The 22,200-nt window shown below is 35.5% G+C and overlaps 1 protein-coding gene across 2 annotated transcripts in view; it reads left to right on the forward strand.

Annotated features, from left to right (window-relative positions):
• Positions 1 to 22,200, forward strand: part of ssh1a (slingshot protein phosphatase 1a) — an 88,928-nt gene that overhangs the window by 47,765 nt on the left and 18,963 nt on the right. For both annotated transcript variants that reach the window (XM_005165198.6, XM_009301386.5), the window contains 2 exons: positions 1,682 to 1,782; positions 21,864 to 21,928. In XM_005165198.6, coding sequence (XP_005165255.1) covers positions 1,682 to 1,782; positions 21,864 to 21,928 — 166 coding nt within the window. The remainder of the gene's footprint in view (positions 1 to 1,681; positions 1,783 to 21,863; positions 21,929 to 22,200) is intronic.

Here is a 22,200-nt window from a genome sequence, read left to right on the forward strand (position 1 = left end):
CCTTACTCAATTCACCTGTACCACATGTCTTTGGACTGTGGGGGGAACCGGAGCACCCAGAGGAAACCCACACGAACACAGTGAGAACATGCAAAATCCACACAGAAATGCCAACTGACACAGCTGATGCTCGAACCAGCAACCTTCTTGCTGTGAGGCGATCGTGCTACCCACTGCGCCTCCGTGACGCCCCTCAACATTTTTCAAAGTAGCTTATTTTGTGTTCAACAGAAAAAAAGCAGGTTTGTGTACAGCTATGGAAAAAAAAGTGATCATATGAAGATGTTCTTGATTTAAAAGTCATTTAAAGATCCTGTAATATTGTGAAATATTATTTGTAATCTTTTTAATCTATTTATTTATTTCTGAAATGATAAAGCTGGCTTTTCGAAAATCATTACTCCTGCCTTGACTGATATGGAATACTAAAAAAACTCAACAATGTAAGAAAAGAAGTAAGGGTAATATTCATTAAATAATTCATTTTTTTTTCGGCTTAGTCCCTTTATTATTCTGGGGTCGCCACAGCGGAATGAACCACCAACTTATCCAGCACATGTTTTATGCAGCGGATGCCCTTTCAGCTGCAACTCATCACTGGGAAAAAGAAAAAGTAATATTTTAATATAATATAATTTATTGCTGATTCTTTTCTCTTTGATATTACACGTGATGATAATTCACGTGAATGTTTTTGTGTTTAAATTAGGGCTGCACAGTATATCATTTCAGCATCGACATCTCGATGTGCAAATTCATATTAGTCCAAACGCATGATCTGCGATGTCAGTTGAGTTGCAGTTTGTTTATCCCTTAAGAAATCTGAGTGGTGTTGACAAAGAATTCAGAACATTATGGGGTCATTGTAAAGTTTAACCATAATAGAGGAAAAGTTTTTAATTGGATTGTTTTGTTTTAAGTGATTTTTAAACCACTTGTCTATAGGGGATTATAACATTTGTAGTTTACACAATAATTAATTGTATTTTTTTTCACGATTAAGACTAAAATGTTTAACAAATCAAATATTAGAACATTTGATTATTCAAGTTTTGTACTTGTATACCATTAGACTTTCCAGAAACCATAAAACATTTTGTTTGTCTTTGCTTTGAGTTTTTTTTTTTCTTTTTTTAAATATTTCCCAAATTATGTTTAACAGGGCAAGGAAATTTTCACAGTATGTCTGATAATATTTTTTCTTCTGGAGAAAGTCTTATTTGTTTTATTTCAGCTAGAATATAAGCTGTTTTTTTTTTTAAGGTCAAAATTATTAGCTCTCTTAAGCTATTTTTTTTCTACAGAACAAACCATCATTATACAATAACTTGCCTAATTACCCTAACCTGCCTAGTTAAGCTAATTAACCTAGTTAAGCTTTAAAATGTCACTTTAAGCTGTATAGAAGTGTCTTGAAAAATATCTAGTCAAATATTTTGTACTGTCATCATGGCAAAGATAAAATAAGTGATTAGAAATGAGTTATTAAAACTATTATGTTTAGAAATGTGTTGAAAAAATCTACTCTCCATTAAACAGAAATTAGGGGGAAAAAACTGTGGGCTTCAACTGTATATTACAGGAAAAAACAAAATATTGCATTGTTCAGCTTTAGGTTAAATGTAGTATGTCTTTCATATTTAATAAACCTCCTGCATCTTTTTTGCTCTCTGTCTTGCAGTCTGAGCGAGAGTTTCTTCATGGTGAAGGGAGCCGCTCTGTTTCTGCAGCAGGGCAGTTGTCCACAGGCTCAGAGAGCTCATCCTCACCACAAACATGCAGGTGAGTCTATTCATGCACATCATAACATCCACTTGTATATATGGTTTGCGAGGACTCTCTTTAGGCATACTGTTTTTATACTGTAAAAACCGCTTATTATATGGCCTACCCCTAAACCCAACCCTTACTGGAAACCTGGGTCAAATTTAAAATAAAGTATAACTGTTCAGCATTTTGAATTATGAGGACACAAGCCATGTCCTCGTAAACCACCATAATAGACTACAATTAGGTCAAACCTGTCATTCTACAATTTTGTCCCCGTAAACCACATAAACAAGTACACACACAAAACATCCTCTGAGAAGTAGTACATGTCATGTACCAGTATGTGTTTATTGTGTATTTCATATTAAAGCATGGTGTCAACAACACCTGACATGTAATAATAATATTATACACTTGTTAGAAAAGCACATTTGACAGTAGCTTGAGTTGAAAGTAGCAGGTGAATCTATCAAGCTAAATGTATGTGGCCGCAGTGCACTTCACTCTTATGTCTACATCTACTCTAATCAGGATAAACTAAATAAGTTTTGTCTAATAACGCTTCATGTCCACACTACCGTTTTCTATTCTTTTCGTCAGCCACACTAAAACAACTGAAATGCTTATGTTCAGTACTTGTGAATGTGCACAGACGTGAGACCATTTTACTTGCGTCATATCCGCCTGGCGTTTATTTACTTTCTGTCTCTTTGAAACATTGTGGCGAAATCATGGCTGAAAAAAAGCTCCCAGTAAACATTCCATGTCATTTAACGGAAGGCAATGTTGAACATACACTGACATTAAACTTTAACAAAGCTGTTAAAATGGAACACATCCAAAACAGCTAATTTGATTTGGTCACAGCCATAATCATCCTGCAGCCCAAGACTGGTTACTCACTGAATCTAAGTAGGGCTGAGCTTGGTCAGTACCTGGATAGGAGACCACATGGGAAAACTAGGTTGCTGTTGGAAATGGTGTTAGTGAGGCCAGCAAAGGGTGCTCAACCTGCGATCTGTGTGAGTCCTAATACCCCAATAAAGTGAAGGGGACACTATACTGTTAGTGGGCGGCATCTTTAGGATGAGACATTAAACCGAGGTCCTGAATCTCTGTGATCATTAAAAATCCCATGGCATTTCTCATAAAGAGTAGGGATGTAACTCCGGTGTCCTGGCCAAAGTCCCTTCATCGGCCTTTACCCTTCATGGCCACCCAATCATTCCCATCCACTGAATTAGCTCTATCACTGTCTCTCCACTCCACTTATAGCTGGTGTGTGGTGAACGCACTTTCGCCGTTGTCCTGAGGCGGCTGTCACATCACCAAAGTGGATGCTGCACACTGGTTGTGGTGTGAAGAGAGACCCCACCCTCATCATTGTAAAGCGCTTTGGGTGTATGGGCATACACGATAAATGCGCTATATAATACACACATTACCTTACATCTGCTTTACTATGTTAGCTGAATTGATCACTAAAATGCCTCATTGTTTTGGCCATGATTGTTTTTGAAAGCCTTTGTTTTTACAGTCTATACTGCAACACGAAAACGGCATTTTCAAATATAGCCACCTTTTACTGCAATTTCAGAAAAGATCCATTTTCATTTCCTAAAAATGCTGTCTCAGTGTGGACGAAAGGCCAACACAGAAAAAATTATGCTTTTTTTAATAATAATTATTATTATTATTATTTTTACCTTTTTATGGGGATAGAATAGGATAGTGAAGGACAGGCAGGAAAGCATTGGGAGCAGAGAGAATGGAAGGGTCAGCATGGAACTCAGGTCACCGTGAGCACTATGGTGCTACAGTATATGTCGGCACACTTAACCACTAGGCTAGGGATGCCGACAAAGTTTATGCATGTTTAACAAAAGTACTAGTGTGGACATGGCCCATGTTTACCTTTGAAAACACTATTGTTTGGGCTGAAGGAAGAGATTTGGCAATAGATTTCCTTGTCTAGGTGGTCTATATGACAAGCTACATGATACACAGTGTGTATGTGAAATGTAGATCCATAACATGTTTCAGATTTGCAACAAATGTATCCAGAGTAACGTATTTTGAAAAAATTTTAGCTGATGCACATTTTCAATGAGCCTGAGCTGGTTCCATTGGTGGAGAATATGCTGAAGACGTCTGCAACGATCTCAAACAGCACTGTTTATTGCGCATGTAACAACTAATCCAGAGAAACACATTAACTAAAAACTCACTTGACTCTGACTTCTCATCTGAATCTTGATGATAAAGCTCTATTTGAGTTTAGCTGTGTATCTAAATGTAACAAAATGCCACTGCTTATAAGTTTTGCTCATTAGCAAAAATTGGTAGTGGCACCTGTGCAATCTCTTAAGAAAATAAAGTGGTTATGGCAGAGAAAAAAGTGAATTTCCTCACAGTCTGGAGTTCTGGTTAAGTGTATGTGTTTGGTGGAAATGGTGGTTACTGTAGTAATTTGGTGTGGTTCACTGTGTTTACTGCCGTCTGCTTCTGCCCTGAGACAGAACCTCAGGAATTGGGCAGCAGATGCTGTCGGGCTGATGGACAGACTCGCTGCTGGATAAGCATGTTCCAGACAGGTGTATGTGTGTGTGTGTGTGTTGGTGTGTGTGTGAGTGTGTTTGTGTGTGGATTAGCCAGATTAGAAGTTCAGCTCAGCACGTTGGGACTGTAAGAACATCACTTCTTAAGGGCAGGATTTTCCTCATGCTTTTAAGAGGTTTAGGATGCATATGTTTATAATATAAAATACTGAAATTTAAATAATAAAAGTGTTTGTATATATTATTTTAAATGTTGATTGTATATTATTACTGCATTTATTATTTATATAATTATTTATAAGTCAAATATTTTATATTATTATTTTTATTAATAGAATATGAGTAGTTAATAATAATAATAATAATAATAATTATTATTATTATTATTATTATTAAAATCATAACATTTAAAAAAAAAAATTCTAGGACAATTTGTACAGCCACTTTTTTAAACATGCTTTTACGTGCATTTAATATATTCATTATTGGTCAATGTAAGCAATAAAACAATTATTACAGAACAACAGAAATTGTTTTTGGATTTTAGGTGTGAGGACAGGATTAACAAACCACATTCGATGTCTGTAGATGTTTTAAAAAAGTTGAAGCCACTGCAATAAAAACCAGCATTTGTGCAACTGATCTGACACATTTAATCAATCAGCCAAGGAATGTCTCTTCACATTAACAATGTAAACTCAACTGCGCAACAGCAGATGTCCCAGCCGTCATGCATCCAGTGTCTTTTAACACATGTGACACTCCGAATTGATTAAACATGCCAGTTAAAGGGACGTGTTTACTGTTCAACAGAAGGGTGTACACTTGCTGCGGGGCGATTTCAGTTTATGAGAGAAACTAAACACCATGCAGACACAACAAGCTTAAGGCTTGAAGAGCAGACTCACCTCATGCTTTAAGACAGCTCGTCATATCACAGCAGGTTTACAGAGACTTTTTTTCACCTGATTTTAGATATCATGAAGCATCTTTTTTGCTATATGGCTAATATTACTCTGCCATCTACAGCTATCTTTTCACGTTCAAGTCAGGTTTCCATCCAAAAATTGGGATATTACATAAATTTGACGTCTAAAGTAAATATAAAATTTTTTGCTCAATTCATTTTTAAATTGAGGTTAAATAAGTGCTGTATGAGTTGACAATTAATCCAAACCAGATCAGTTTTGACCCAAATCATCTTGATGAACGGACTTTATTTTTCATAAAATATCAGATGATTAAGTTTTCCGGTTTGTCCAGTTAGTCTGTTTTTCTGCATTTATTATGTCTGAGTTTTAAGTTAAAATATAATTGATTAATTAATTATTATTATTTTATTTTTTTAAGTGAACTTGTAAAACTGTGGTGTTAAATGCAATGTGGTCAAAAATTGAATTGAAATTTGGGTGCACCTAACTTTTGTTCTAGTGCACCTTAGAAAAAAATGTGGCCGCCACCAGTGCAAAAAGTTAGTCTACAGCCCTGCAAACTAATATTAACCTTTAATAAACCTGTTAAAAATGAAAAGGTTCCAAAACATCTGCTTCACAATGTCGTCCTCAATGTCAGCTGAATTGGTCACATGACTGCATCACACAGGGGCAGACTGGCACATCCTCTGTTTCTCAACACAAAAATTCAGCCCTGGCACTGTAGCCACACAAACTACCACACCGACACAAATTACCACACCGACACAGCCCCACCCACGGACACGCACATTTCTGCATTTATTATGTCTGAGTTTTAAGTTAAAATATAATTGATTAATTAATTATTATTATTTTATTTTTTTAAGTGAACTTGTAAAACTGTGGTGTTAAATGCAATGTGGTCAAAAATTGAATTGAAATTTGGGTGCACCTAACTTTTGTTCTAGTGCACCTTAGAAAAAAATGTGGCCGCCACCAGTGCAAAAAGTTAGTCTACAGCCCTGCAAACTAATATTAACCTTTAATAAACCTGTTAAAAATGAAAAGGTTCCAAAACATCTGCTTCACAATGTCGTCCTCAATGTCAGCTGAATTGGTCACATGACTGCATCACACAGGGGCAGACTGGCACATCCTCTGTTTCTCAACACAAAAATTCAGCCCTGGCACTGTAGCCACACAAACTACCACACCGACACAAATTACCACACCGACACAGCCCCACCCACGGACACGCACATTCACTATTAATTTTGGTGTACAGATGGTGAAATAATATGACATTCTTGCCAGATTTTGATTATGTCCAGGTAACCTCGGATTGGGTCGGCCCATCTTGAAACCAGGCAGCAATTGCCGATTGGGCCAAATGCTTAACATTAATAATTATTATTATTATCACCAACAAAATAGCATCTAGCAAGAGATAAAAGCTGTCTGCACTTAAAAACAATACATATTACAAAAAAAAAAAAAAAAAACTGACCGGCCCACATTTAAAAATTGGTCCGGCCCTTCTGGCATTTGCCAGAATAGCCAGATGGCCAGTCCGCCCCTGGCATCACATGACTAAAATGCATCATCATTTTCGAAAGCCTCCGTTTCCTAAAAACACTGTTTCAATGTGAAGGCCAAAACAGAGAGAAAAATATCTGTTTTTAAACAAAAACTTAATGTGGACATGGCCTATGTTTGCCTTTGAAAACACTATAGGTTGGGCTTAATGAAGGGATTAGACTATAGTTTTTTCTGGTCTAGGTGGTCTATATGACTAGCTGCATGATACACGGCGTGTATGTGAAATGTAGATTCATAACATCATTCAGATTTTCAAAAAGTGGATATGTCATCTTAAATGTGTAACAAATCCAGAGCAACATATTTTGCGTTTTGCAGAAATGTAGGTTGGGTGACATAGAGTCTGAGCTGGTTTCATTGGTGGTTCATATACTGAAGACTTCTGTAACAAATCAAATAGCATTGTTTAGTGCTTATATAACCAACTAATCCAGAGAAACACACTTTTCGCTTGAATCTTGATGTTAAAGCTCTATTTGAGTTTAGCTATGTATCAACTGTAACAAGATGCCATCGCTTATACCTGTGCAACTTCTAAAAAATAAAGTGACTCTGGCAGAGAGAAAAACGAATTTACTCTCAGTCTGGAGTTCTGGTTAACGTGTTTTGTGGAAATAGTGGATACTGTAGTAAGTAAAAATATAATTATTAAATTATTTTTATTATTATTACTTGCTTTTTTACTTGATTTTATTTTTAAATCTAAAGTTCTAATTACACTGGAATAGATAGAAGGTATATGGAAGACCATATTTCAAACAAAAAAATTTCATTTAGAGCATTTTTGTTCTTTCATTCTACCTGTCCAGGGACTGCAGGTGGAAAATAGCAGTTTTTGCTTACACCTGGTAAGAAACAGATTGCCTTTTTAAAGATTAATGTATTGTTGTGCATGCCCCTGTTTAAATAATGACTTCAAATCAAAAAATGACAATTTGTCAGAATTATAAATGTTTTTATTTTGGGAGTCATGGGAAATTATAAAGTAATTATTGGAAATTGTGGTGCATTTCTTAAGCTAATATTGAAAGATTCAACTAGGAATACATGGTGTTGACCATTTATAAGACAGCAGGTGTAAACAGTTTTGCTGCGTATGAAGGAATTGACATTTTAATAAAAAAAAAAACAGTGAACGAGGCCTGTTGAGATGAGAATAAAATATGTTTTTTTATTATGTATATATACATTATGTATATATACATATATGTTATATATTAAGTATATATAAATGATTTAATTCCTTTAACATTCACTCAGTATATTTGGCAAAAAGAAATGTTGACATTGTTCTAAAAGGAATTATTTGAGTGTACAGAATGTAAATTCACAAGCTTATTGTGCTATCAAATCTGAGATATTGCACTAAATATTGATTCATGAAGTTGAACGCAAGTATAGTGTTGTCTAAAAATTAATGAAAACATATCTAAAAATGTGTCATTTTCAGTTATTTCATTAAGTTATATAAGAAACTGAAAATGAAAAGTTATTAAATGTTAAATTACATCATCAATCCTGAAAAAATGGATTTCAGGTGATCTTTTTTTTGGTTGTTGGAGTTTAAGTTTGACGTGTCAGATTTGTACCCATCAGTATTACTAATCTCAAACCAGAGTTGTTACACTAAATATTGCTTTATAAAGTTGAATGTAAGTATAGTGTTGTTTAAAAAATAGTAGAAACGTGTCTGAAAACATGGCATTTTCACTTATTTCATTAGTAATAATTACTCAAAATAACAGCATTTTTATTTTACATTAGGAGAAAATGTCATCAGTTCTTTACAGAATAAAACTAAAATGACATTTGTCTCAATACACATAGCTACGGTATAAATCATAAATCCTGGTAAAAATGGATTTCAGTTGATATCTCAATTTTTCCTATAGAGCTTTTTCGTTCTTGTTGGAGTTTGGGTTTGACGTGTCAGATTTGAACGCATCAGTAGTGCTAATCACAAACAAGTTATTGCAGGTTTGACGAGCGCTTTTGTTTTTACTTACAGTCTGTCCTCAGGGGACAGGAGCTTCAAGCTTCTCTTGACTCATGATGAGTTTGCTGTAAAAGGAGCGAATATTAACTCCACTGACCTGACTATCAGTCACAAGAGAAACAAGACAAAGGGCTCTATTTTGATGTCCATGCGCAAAGCACAGGGCGCAAACTCTTTCAGGACGTGTCAGAGTCCACTTTTGCTAATGTAAGGACGGAAAAATCTGCTTTGCGCCGTGGGGCATGATCTAAAAGGGTTGAGTTTATTTTCTTAATGAGTTATAGCTGTGTTTTGAGCATAAACCAATCAGAGTCTCATCTCCCATTCCCTTTAAGAGCCAGTTGGGTTCGCGCCATGGTGCATTTGCTATTTACATGACGACTTTGTAAGTAGAAAAACTGAGCATTTCACTAGCAAGAAAACAGTTAAACAGAGCATCTGCAGCGTGAGAATGAGAGATAACGCCTCTCATTGTCTACTTTAACTTTCGCTCTCGTGAATAGGGAAACCTTGTACGCACAGAAATCAATTAGCCTATAAATAATTAATTTCATTTGTTAAGCGCAAATATTTGTTTCTGAACTGTTTCTAAATTCAGTTCTAATTTCCAGCAAACGAATAAATGAACAATAATAACGAAGTGTGTTCAAAAACCTGAGTTATATCCTAATACACATGCTATGCCCCATATGATCTGAAACCTGACAGGTGGGCAAATCTAAGCTTGTTTTTAATAAAACAAATATAAATATGGATATAATAAATAATACTGCTAATAATAATAACATTATACCAAAGCAAATTGTTATGAATGAACTGAAAAAGCCTCTTGCTCCAAGCTGAAACTAGCAAACAACTATTGCGTCGCACCTTGCACCACATTGCGCCGGGTGTATAATGGGGCCCAAATACTTTCTTGAAAGTGACTTGCCCAGAATGTCTTGAAGATCTGGAATTTGATTACAAGAATAAGATTGTTTGAAACAAAGTACAATTGCATCACAGCACTAAAAGGTGAAGTAGTCAGCTGTCTGTGTTGAGAAACAAAGGATGTCTGAGTTCAGCTGGATTATGTAGAGTTTCTCTTCTCTAAAGCAGTCGAGGTACAAAATGTTCTCTTACAGGGAGAATAAATCAGCTGTTTTCCTTCAGTTAACATTTATTCATGAGGCAAGTCCTTGATACTCATTCAGAATGCAAATCAAATTCTAAAATGTCTTCTCATTGAGCACTGATGTCTTGGAATACAGCCGTGGAAAAAAATTAGAGGAAAGAACATTTGAACATTTCTCTTAAAGATTATTAGTTAAATGTGTGAGTAAAATGTTACTTTATGATGTATTTTATGGTCTGATGACATTTCAGTTTTATAAAGAATATTACCTTGTTTTTTTCTTCAGAAAAATGGCTAAAATTGGCCAAAAAACATAACAAAACAAATGTTTTTATTCATTTTTATTGAAAATCAAGGTTATTCAAAATATTAAAAACACTAAATAATAATTTCTTAATGCTTCTGAAGTTCTGAAGAACATTGTCTAAAAGTAGATATAAACATTTCCGAAAACAAGCTGACTTTTTTGTTATTTTATGCTCAAAAAATGCTCTACATGACAGAATTTTTATTGTAAACTATAGAAAGAAAGGTCATCATTTGCAGAACAAATAAAAAAAAAGAAACTTTACTCAAAACACATTACAATAAATCTTAAATGCAGAGAATATTCAAGTGGCCTCCTGATGATTTTCTTATGTTGGTTCGGTTATGCTTTTATTATTCTTTTATTATTATTTGACGTCATCAGTCACCTCTATTTGCATTCTCCTGGCGCCGGGAGGCAGACGCTTTAAAATAGCATCAGCGTTGATCAGCACTATATAACACCGTCCAACCTCCTAAAGCCAGATACACCATAAAAATGAGCAGAAGAGGATTTGCACCTGTGCTGCTTTTTCTTCTGGGTAATGCAGAGTAAAGGAATGAGATAAAGATAATACTAAGCACTTAAAAAAAAAATATATATATATATATATATATATATATATATATATATATATATATCATAAGGAATTACATTTTCATCAGTCTTTTGAGATGAAATAGTTCTGTGTGCTTGGAAATGCCAAAACTTGGGGTCAGTGCTATTTTTATTTATTTTTGAAAATCTTTAACAAACCAATAATAATTGCTAATAACAGTTTTTCTAATAACAGTTTTCTCTTTGAATATATATTCAAATTTCAGCATCATCATAACCTCAGACTTCAGTGTCGCATTACACTCTTGCTGTTTGTTCAAACTATTATTTTAACATGAGCTGAAACACCACAATTCTTAAGTTTTTTTGGGACAGCTCAATTGTTTTATGATCAATCCACTTACATTTGTAAAAAAAAAAAAAAATAAGCTAACTTAATTCATTCATGTTGTTCCAACACAAATGGAGCTGTGATTGTGTATATTTTAAAAGACATTATTTTTCATACAATCAGTGTTAAAAATTGCATTGCTTAAATTGTTAGTTCACTTAAAAATGAATATTATGTTAAGTACACACACACACACTTGAATACATACTCACTCATACACATTTTACCAAACCTCTCTCTTTTTTTAACAGTTAAATGCATCCATACTAGATAAAAGTATTCAATTAAATTTAACCAATCCAGACTCAGTAAAAAAGTAAAAATAGGACACCTCAAACTAAATCTTAGTAACCAAACCTCATGAAAGATTATGTCTGTTTGGCCTAAATATTGGCTGATTATATTTAAAAGTTGCTGTTTGACTTGTAGTTTGCAACTTTGCATCTTATTTCAGTTTTAATCATAAGGATTGACACATTATTACAAAAACCCAATAAACACCGAATCACTGCCAGAAACATAATCAATGGAGAAAGCTGTTTGTCCAATTGTGCTCAGTCAGTATGAATAATTATTGAACTAATAGCTCATCCAGAACTGCAGATGCTGTCCTTATTTACATATGCAGATATAAATGACTTTGTGTTTTCTTTGCTCTTGCAGTGAATTAAGACTCGTTTTGTGAATTAAGACCTTAAAATGCTCAAAATGTCATCCTCGTGAAATGCAGCAATGTCCAGTTCATCAACAAATCCTTCTTGAGATGCTTCTCAGAAAAGTCTGGATGATTTGTTAATGAATTTGACTGATCTCCCTTTATGATTCTTGAGCTAACAAGATTATCAGTGATAATCAACAGTTAAATGCATCTTTTCTGTTTCTGCTAATGTATGATTTGAGATGACTTGCATACCAACACTGGTAATACGAACCATAATACTATTATTTTTAATAATATTTTTCTCTTTTTAAAGCTTGATTCTATCTTTAACTATCCTGTTCACAATAGCTGTATTTTCATCCTAAGGTGCGAATTAAACTTATATGCAAATCTGGAATATTGCATATAATACTTAACTAACTGGCTAAAGAACTAATAAATAACTGTTTTCATTCAGTGAGTGAAAGAAAACAAAATCTGATAAACTGGTGCCAAATATCAAAAAGAAATATGTAATTTGCTGCCTTTAGGAGAAGCCACTTTGGTGCCTTTTTTCATGTATAATAAATGACTTTCACCTCAGAAGATGAAATGCAATAAACGAGGGCTGTAACTAATGATTATTTTGATAATTGATTGGCCAATAATTTCTTTGATTAATCGGATAAAACAAAATACTTTGTAAAACACTGTAAAACAGTGAGAATAACTAAATGTAATAAATTAGTTATTAACTTCACTAACTTAAGGAACTAATACTTACTTGTTAAGTAACTTATACTTTTTAAAAAATGTTACCTTGACTAAATAAATAAAAAAAAGAGTTATGGTGACTTATAAACTGGTTTTTATTAAGCAGAACTCAAATCGAATGAGTTATGAATTACTTAATTGTACTTTTTTGTGTGTAAACTCTAATGCTAGAAGCAATACCAAACCATTTGAGTAGTTATATAGTTGTTTGGACTTAATCAGTTTAAGTTAATTAAACTAATAGCGATTTTATAACTGAAATTAAAATGTTTAAGTTACTAATACTCAACGATATCAACACAAAAGATATAGGTGTATGTGACTTAACGTACAGTGTATATATAAGTTTACAGTACTCAAACAATTTTGTTTCAAAACTTAAATGGTTTGCCACAGTCGGTTTCCTCAAACAGTTTGAGTTAATGGGCTTTATAGTGTACATATATTATGTCAAATCAAACTTTTAGATGCAATTAATCGTAATAAATCTTTGCCCAGCACTATTTTTTTACACTTGACATTTTGCTTATTATAACTATATTAACCTGTAAATTAGGATGTTATTTATGTCTAAAATTATACCTTAAAAAATGCTGAGCAAGGACCTAATTGCAGACAAAATAATTTATAAATTTAATAAATAAGGCAAAACAAACCACCCCGAGGTGGAAAACATGAATTAAAAGGCAACAACAGACTTGACTGGGCTGGCAGGACAAAGCAGGGCTGGACACAATAGGACAGGGAAATATCGACGACGAACTGGCACAGAACAGCAGACATGAGGAGAATATAAGCAGAAGTAAATCACCACACAAACAGATGAACAGAATTAACTAATAATGGTTTAACATGGAGGGTGGGACAAGACAATAGACGGGAAAGCACATGACAAATAAAACGAGACTAGAACACGCAGCCAATAAGAGAACTCATTTACCGCATGTTCATATGACAACACAAGCACTGCTAAACACAACACCAACAGAAGCTTGAACGCGAGACACGAGTACACAATAAATGAAAACACTCAGCAAGCACTCACACACGCAGCATGAATGTTTCATCCCAGAGCCAACCAAAACCAACTAGACTGAGACGCTGGGAATGACACAATACGCTGCAGACAGACGAACGTGAACACCCAGACGGGAGTGCGCAATTGCAAAAACGCACAGACCTCACGCGCCCACATCAAGCGGGAACGCATACGGTCCAAGCGCGTTCACAAATGACGCTCATACAGAGACACACACACACAATGACAAAAGCATTGCTCGATCCGAGAAAACTTCCGAGAAAAGTCGAGCACAACACAAGACATGACAGGACTAATGTCTGGACTCTGCCAAAACAGGAATTAACAAGACCAGAGTGGCAGAATCCTGACACTTAGATGATGTTTAACAGAGCAAGGAAATTTTCACAGTATGTCTGATACCAGAGGTGTGGACTCGAGTCATGTGACTTGGACTCGAGTCAGACTCGAGTCATGAATTTGATGACTTTAGACTCGACTTGACAAAATATAAAAAGACTTGCAACTCGACTTGGACTTGAACATAAATGACTCGGACTTTGACTAGGACTTGCCCCTATTGACTTGTAAAGACTTGCTGCTTCCCATGAAAAGCCCAAAGATAAAAAAGTATGTTGACATGGACCGCTCTCTCTCTCTCCCCGTTTATGTGTGCGTGTGTGTGTGACAGCATGCGCGCGTGTGTGTGTGTGTGTGACAGCATGCGCGCTTTCAACATGACATCCAATCAAAGCACGGTAGATTGTTTTGATTCGACAGTATCCAACGTGACTACTATGAGGCGCCTGAGTGGACAAAAGTCAAGCGAACGCAGAGAGAATTTGAATTTGAGATCGAGCCAATACTCGCGTGCCAATACTCTGTCTCTCTCTCTCTCTCTCTCTCTCTCACACATACAACATACACCTCTCTCTCTCTCGTGCATTCAGTCTCTTTGCGTTCGCTTGACTTTTGTTTATGATGGCGTCTCATACCTTTAGTGCTTTTGCTCTCACGGGATCCTCCTTTTAAACTGACCCTTCGCTAAGCCACGCCCAAAAACCGCCACCCACCAATCGCGGCTTACCAATCGTGGCTACGGACAGGGGCTCTGTCAAGCTTTCGAGCGAGGGAGACAAGCCAAATCGTTGCGCAATTATTGGATTGTGCAAATCTGACACCCGCTATCCTAAAAGTTTGGACTGGGTGGTGGGATTTTTCCCTTTTCAAAACCTAAAGCCCAAGAGGAGAAATGCCAGCGTGGATCAAGCTGTGTGAGGGGCGGTAAAGGAGTTAACAGCTAAGTTGATTTTGTTTTCGATATTCACATTCAGTGATATGTGGCAATAACTCACACTCCTCTTATCCTAAACAGATCTAAACTGTGTTCTTATAAAAAAAAAAAAGCAGGTTATGTTTACCAGCGGTCTTTTTCTTTTTTTCCACTCGATATTATGAGCACTGCTTAGTTTAAACCCTCGCCATTGTAACGCATATAAATACATACACTAATATTTGCTGGTAGGAAATATCTATTTGTTCACTTCTGTTATTTATACTTTGATTTGCATTTCAATTTTTTTTCTTCCACTTAACTGCAAATTTGAATAAAAACTGGATAAAGAGCACACAAACATGCTGACAGTAATAGGTACTGTACACTGTTATGGGTCAATGATGCTAATATTCGGCACAAATCTATCAGTTTCTTAGGTTATTAGATTATTTTATAATTTCACCTCTCCTGCTGTGCATGAACTATGCTGTTGAATGTTCAGCGTATGAGGTTGCTAGGCTAACCTTGCTTCAATTTTGATAAAATTATTCTCTAATCAGTTGCTATTATGTTGTGAATATACCCCTGTAATGTATACTGCAGTCCTCTTTTGTCTGGCTTTCTCAGATATCTCACCTGTTTGTCAAAAATGACTAATAAATCCTTGGGAATGTCTGACACCAGCGCATTCACACTGTAATAGATGTGCCAGGCATGAAAGCTTGACAGGCGTAGCAACAGTAACTAAGGAGGGCGAGGCTTAGCGAAGGGTTATTCCAAGAATGTTGATATGGTTTCTTTCTTGCTTTACTATTTATTTACAATACACAAAAAACTAAAAGGTTAAGGTAAATTCTTTAATAAATTCTAGTGTTTTTGAGTATTATACTTGTTGTATACTTGTATTATACTTATTATAGTAGTATTAACAATAGTGAACAGATAAAATACAAAGTGTAGTTTTACTACAGTAAAGTGTAGTGATTTGTAGTATAAAATACCCTATATTGTAAAATAATACAGCACTGGGTAATTTGTTTATATTACACTTGTGTTACCATAGCAACTATAGTATTACCACAACTGATCAATTGAAGTTCTTTACTGTAGTAGGCTACTGTTCAAAACACAGTACATGCCAATATGCGTGTTCAGGGGCCCTGTGGAACAGCTTTCCTCAAAATGAAGAGGATGACGTGGAAAATGTCCTCCACAATCTCATCAGCAAAGTGGAAGCCAGCAGACACTAGTTTACTTTATTTTAGCTGCCATGATAAAATGAGATTGATAGTGAGATTTATTTGAAGAGTGAATAGTACAGTAGGCTATAATACCTTATCATGTGTTTCCTTATTTTATCACAGTTACATTTCCGCTTGCATTAGTTTTTGTTTAAATGCTTTTAAAATAAAATGTATTCTTTACATCCAACATCTATTCCAGGGGTGCCTTATAGTGGTGTAAACCCCTTTACAAGGGGTGTTACCCCTGTGTAAACTCTAGCCACCCCGATATGATTTTGCTGTTGACATTATTTATTTAAATCTACTTACATAAATGCAATACAATGCAATATTTCAATAAATAAATAGCAGCCACTAAATTATTGTGGATTGATTGGTGCCACTGACGTAGCTGGCCTCTTCTGGCCACCCCTAAGCAAATTTTCAGGGGGGCACCACTGGTCTATTCTCTGTCTTTAAGTGTTTGAAACTGAAAATATCTCATCATATAAAACAACCAAAAATGTTATGGTTTATTAGATTAAACATTTAATATGTAAGTCTATTTTAGTATTTTGGGTATTGTTATTAAACAGTGCAGCAATATGAATTATATCAAAAAGCATGAAAGGAAGAGGGAACACGACACAAATTGTGAGTCTGCATATAATCTCTGAGAGCGCTCAAGAAAATTTGTGTGTGAGCAGTGCATATTTGAGAGCGAGAGAAAATTTGCGCGTGAGCAGCGTATATTTGAGAAGTCGCAATCAGTTTTGTCCACAAACAGAGGAAATCCGTGCACGAGCATCACACAAGGTAGAGAGCAAAGCTCTTCAACGCTATGTGAAGAAAACAACGTTATTGTTTGTATGAAGTAGCCTACTTTATTAACAATATGTGCTACCATTTTACATTGCTGCTAGACGGATTTGCAACTCCATCTCTTTAGCACACACGAGATTCAATTGACAAAATTCCAATTTCACTCAATTTAACTTTGCAGCATATACAGGAGTTGGTCTACTGCTACCACATTGAGGTTATGTAATTTTGGTTAATCACAAGTTGATCACCGAAGACATAACATAGCACAACTAAACTTAATGAATTAGACAGCAGGAGACCTGCATTTTCTGTGTGATGTGAGGCAAAATGGAGTCTTTTTTTGGTGGAACTCGTTCTTGTGCATTATGCTGTGGAGACGAGACGCAGCACTGTTTAGCACTTTTTCAGAAAATTGCATTTGTATTTTTATATATCTGAGCAATGTTCTTTGATAAAAAAAAGGTTTGTTTAATTAATACAGATCTTACAACCATACCTAATCTGTATATATTTTATTTTTCTGTTAAAAAGACTCGAAAAGACTCGAAAATCAAACTGCAGGACTTTGGACTTGACTTGAGACTTGTTGCCTTTGACTCGGACCTTGACTCGGGACTTGCCTGTCTTGACTCGGGACTTGACTCGGGACTTGAGGGCAATGAATTGAGACTTACTTGTGACTTGCCAAACAATGACTTGGTCCCACCTCTGTCTGATACTATTTTTTCTTCTGAAGAAAGTCTTAATTGTTATATTTCGGGTAGAATAAAAGCAGTTTTTAATTTTCAAGAGCCATTTTAAGGTCAAAATTGTTAGCCCCTTTAAGCTATGTTTTTTCGATACTCTACAGAACAAACCATCATTATACAATAACTTGCCTAATTACCCTAACCTGCCTAGTTAAGCTAATTAACCTTGTTAAGCCTTTAAATGTCACTTTAAGCTGTATAGAAGTATCTTGAATAATATCTAGTCAAATATTATTTACTGTCATCATGGCAAACATAAAATAAATCAGTTATTAGAAATGAGCTATTAAAACTATTATGTTTAGAAATGTGTTGAAAAAATCTGCTCTCCGTTAAACAGAAATTGGGGGAAAAACAGGGGGGCTAATAATTCTAACTTCAAGTGTATAAATATATACAGTATATATATATTTAAAGGTTTACAATTTAAATCCAATTAGAGCCAATCCAATTTTTGATGAACAAAGTCTCATAATATATCTACTAAAAGACTTTACAAATGCTATTGTACATAAATCACATAAACATTTGCATATTGTTCAATAATATTACTGAAATTATTTTATAACATCTGAATGAATATATATTTAAATACAAGTATATAGTTAATAAGTATACATTCATTTTTTTTTTTTCAGCTTGGTCCCTTTATTTATCAGGGGTCACCATAAACATCCATACACACTCATTCACACACATACACTGCAGCCAATTTAGTTAATCCAACTCACCTTTAGCACATGTCTTTGGACTGTGTGGGAAAACGGAGCACCCGAGAGAAACCCACATGAACATGGGGAGAACATGCGAACTCCACATAGAAATGCCAACTGAACCAGCTGGGACACAAACCAGCGACCTTCTTGCTGTGAGGCAACAGTGCTACCCATTGAGCCACCGCGCCACTTTATTAAGTATACAATATAAGTAAATGAACAGATTGAATGATAGGATCAAAAACCTGCGGATTCCCTGTGGGCCTACTTATGACTCACCAAAACTCACTTTGATCAAAATTTTGCTCTGGGACCTTGCGCTGCCTCAATGATTCAATTACATATCAGTTTTGATCAGATAAGCATGTAAAGTTATGTAAATTCTTGTCACAGAGACCCAGAAGACCAAGGGACTTGTTTTGTTGTAGGAGAGAAACGTGCACCTTTTTTATAAACGTATTAAATGCAAAGCAGCCAATAAACCACAGAGAACGTCATCTGTTTTGTTGAGCACACATGATGGGCTTTGGCTCTTAAGCTTCGAGTTTATTTGCTTTTCATGTTTTTTGGCTTTGTTCTTACCCTCCTCGTACACTTTGATTGGCCTCCCACACGTCCCACACCAGTTACATCATAGCTTCATGGATCCTGCCAAAGCCTACAAGAGAGGTTTGTTTGGGTAGGACCACACCACAGTCACCGGCCAGAGGAGTTGGTCTGTGTTTAGGAAAGAATGAAATGTAAACGCGTATTGTGGATTCAAGATTTGCAATCTCAATGACCTGCATCAAAGGGGGAGGGGCTTATAAAATGATTGACAGTTTTTCAGATACAGCAGGGAAAATAAGGATTGAACACATCATGTTTTTTCCTGGAAATAATATATTTATAAGGAGCTGTCAACATGGAATTAAACCAAATTTGGGTAAAAACCCAAACAATACAATCATAAAAATAAAACAAAACCAAACAAATCTGAAAAAATGAGTTACATGTAATTACAATGAAATGATACAAGGAGAAAGTACTGAACTACTGAAACACATTCAATACATTATATGAAAGCTTTTAATGATGGCAGCTAAAGCCTAGTTCACACTACAGGATTTTAAGCCTGATTTGAGCCCGATTTTGAAATTAACGAGCTTGCCGTCAGATCGGAGGAGCTCGGCGCTCTGCAGTCTTTATGTGTGAACTAATGAAATCAAAGAGGCTCGCTGACGCGTCTTTGACACCTCGCTGGCGAAAATCTAATATTTAGCATGCTGAATATTCCAGAGCAGTCGGCCGACTCGATCCCACGTGCGGTCAGATGTAGTGACGAACTGTAGCCAATGAGAGCACATACAGCATGAGCTGAATGGCCATTGTGCTCAGAAGCTCAACAGAAACGTCTGTGATTGGCCAGAATGAGCATCGATGCACTCGCTTCATTCTGTGTTAACACGGACACGAGAGTAGGCTATATGAAGATGTCATACAAGACGTCATATTTACATTCAAAACTTCTATTGAGATATTAAACTTAAGCTTTGAATGTGTTTCATCATATTTTATGACACATTACCCTATTTATTTTTCTTTTTGGTAATACAGCCTATAAATATGTAGTTAAGATACTAGAACAAACAAATGTCTGGGCCTCGCTTTCATTTACACTTTCAAACAGGAGCTATTTCACGGCATAGAATACGCTGTTTTAAAAGATATATCTGAAGTAAATTTATGTTTTTGCTATAAGAAAGTTGTTTATGTTAGCAGGAAGTTGCTAAGCAAAAAGGCATGCATAATTAAAGTCACAGCAAAAATCAGCAGACATTTGCATTTGACAATGTGGATCACTTGGTCCTCCTTTTGCGGTTGGTCCAACAGGTTGGCCTTCAGAGGGCTGTGTTAGACTGGTTTAACTCATATTTAACTGGTCGCAGTTTTTCAGTTAGGGTTGGTGACTTCTCTTCATCTCCTGCCCCTTTGAACTGTGGTGTGCCTCAGGGATCCATTTTTGGGCCCTGCTTTCTCTGTGTTCTCTTTGTACATGCTGCCTTTACATTTATATATATATTAACCCCTCTGTCTCTTCTATCAAATCTGTTTTTTATTTATATTCTATACTGGATTCAAGTCAGATGATTGGCTGGGCCATTCTACAGCTTGATTTTCTTTCTCTGAAAGCTTTAAAGAGTCTTTTCGGCCGTGTGTTTTGGATTATTGTCTTGCTGAAATGCTGAAACCCTGGTTTCATTCAATTCAATTCAATTCATCTTTATTTCTTTTGCACTTTCACAATGTAGATTGTGTCAAAGCAGCTTAACATAGAAGATTAAAGTAAATTGAAAGTCCAGTTTCATCTTCATTATTCTGATAATGTAGATGTTGTACTGAAGCAGTGAATATTAATTTACAATGACGAAGGGCAGAGGATTGCTTAAGAACTACTGAGAGATTTCAGCTGCTGTCTGGGCTTTCACTGCTTTCCTACACCTCACTTTCTTCATGTCTTCAATACTTTTTTCTTGTGTCATTTCATTTTATTACAGATAGCTTCATTTTTAAACTAAGACGAATTGTTTTCTTTGCATATATGGATATCTTTTCTACATGGATTTATCAACATCCGGGGAAAATTTCAAGTCAACGCCACATTTAAAAATTTGTATTCTGAGAAAAATGGGGACGTGTTCAATCCTTACTTTCCCACTGTATATTATTATTGATATCCTTTGCTACAAAGTGTACAACTTGGTTGTACAAATCTGATCCCAATGCAACCAAAAGTTGGTTATTCATATCAGATGGTTGTTTTTATTATTTAATTAAATGAATAGATCACTCGGAAATGAAAATGCTGTCCTCATTTACTCACCCTTGTTTCAAATCGAGTTACATCCTTCTGCTGAACCCAAAAGAAGATATTGTGACCATCCATAGTATTTATTTTTCTTACTATGGAAGTCAATGGTTTTCAGCATTCTTCAAACTATCTTTTTTGTTCAGTGGAAAAAATGAGGATGAATAAATTTTCATTTTTGAGTGAACTATCATTTTAAATAGGAACATCAGACATGTGTAAACACCTGAATGTATTTTTCATATCTCAAAGCTCATTTTCTCTGCATTAACTTTGGACACTTTGTACCCTAAAATCTCGTAAAATCAGCAACGCTATAAAAACGTTAATCAAAAGCATACTGTTGTCTTCCCACCCAACACTTAAAGACTGAGTCGTATCACTCATCTGGTGTTTGTCTTGGCTCGCTTAGACCGTGCTTCTCTCCTGACTTTCATGCTCAACCAAGTGACATCACCTTGTTTACCTTTATAGCTGTTTTTCCTCAATAGATCTTAGATATGGGTTTTGAGACGCCGCTGGTGTCCATGTAAACAAAACAGGCGTCATGGTTGTGTTTTGATTGTAATGGTCGTTTCACTCAACAGGTGACTTGCCTCAGCATCTTCAGGTGATGATCAACATTCTTCGGTCTGAGGATCGCATCAAACTGGTGAGAGAACACACACAAACACACACACACACACACACACACACACACACACACACACACACACACACACACACACACACACAGTCAATGACTAACATTTTGGCAGTCAGACTGAATGGGTTTTATTGTCAAAATGTTGCCTGAGGCTTGTTTCCTTTTGCTGTGATTATCAAGGCACGCTTGAATTCGGGCTGCACGATAGTGAATAAAACTGATATGGAGCTATTTAATTTTTTTGTAATGTATAATTTCACTAGATTCAAAATGTTTCT

This window comes from Danio rerio, chromosome 5 (genome assembly GCF_049306965.1).
Source record: "Danio rerio strain Tuebingen ecotype United States chromosome 5, GRCz12tu, whole genome shotgun sequence".
Classification (NCBI taxonomy): domain Eukaryota; kingdom Metazoa; phylum Chordata; class Actinopteri; order Cypriniformes; family Danionidae; genus Danio; species Danio rerio.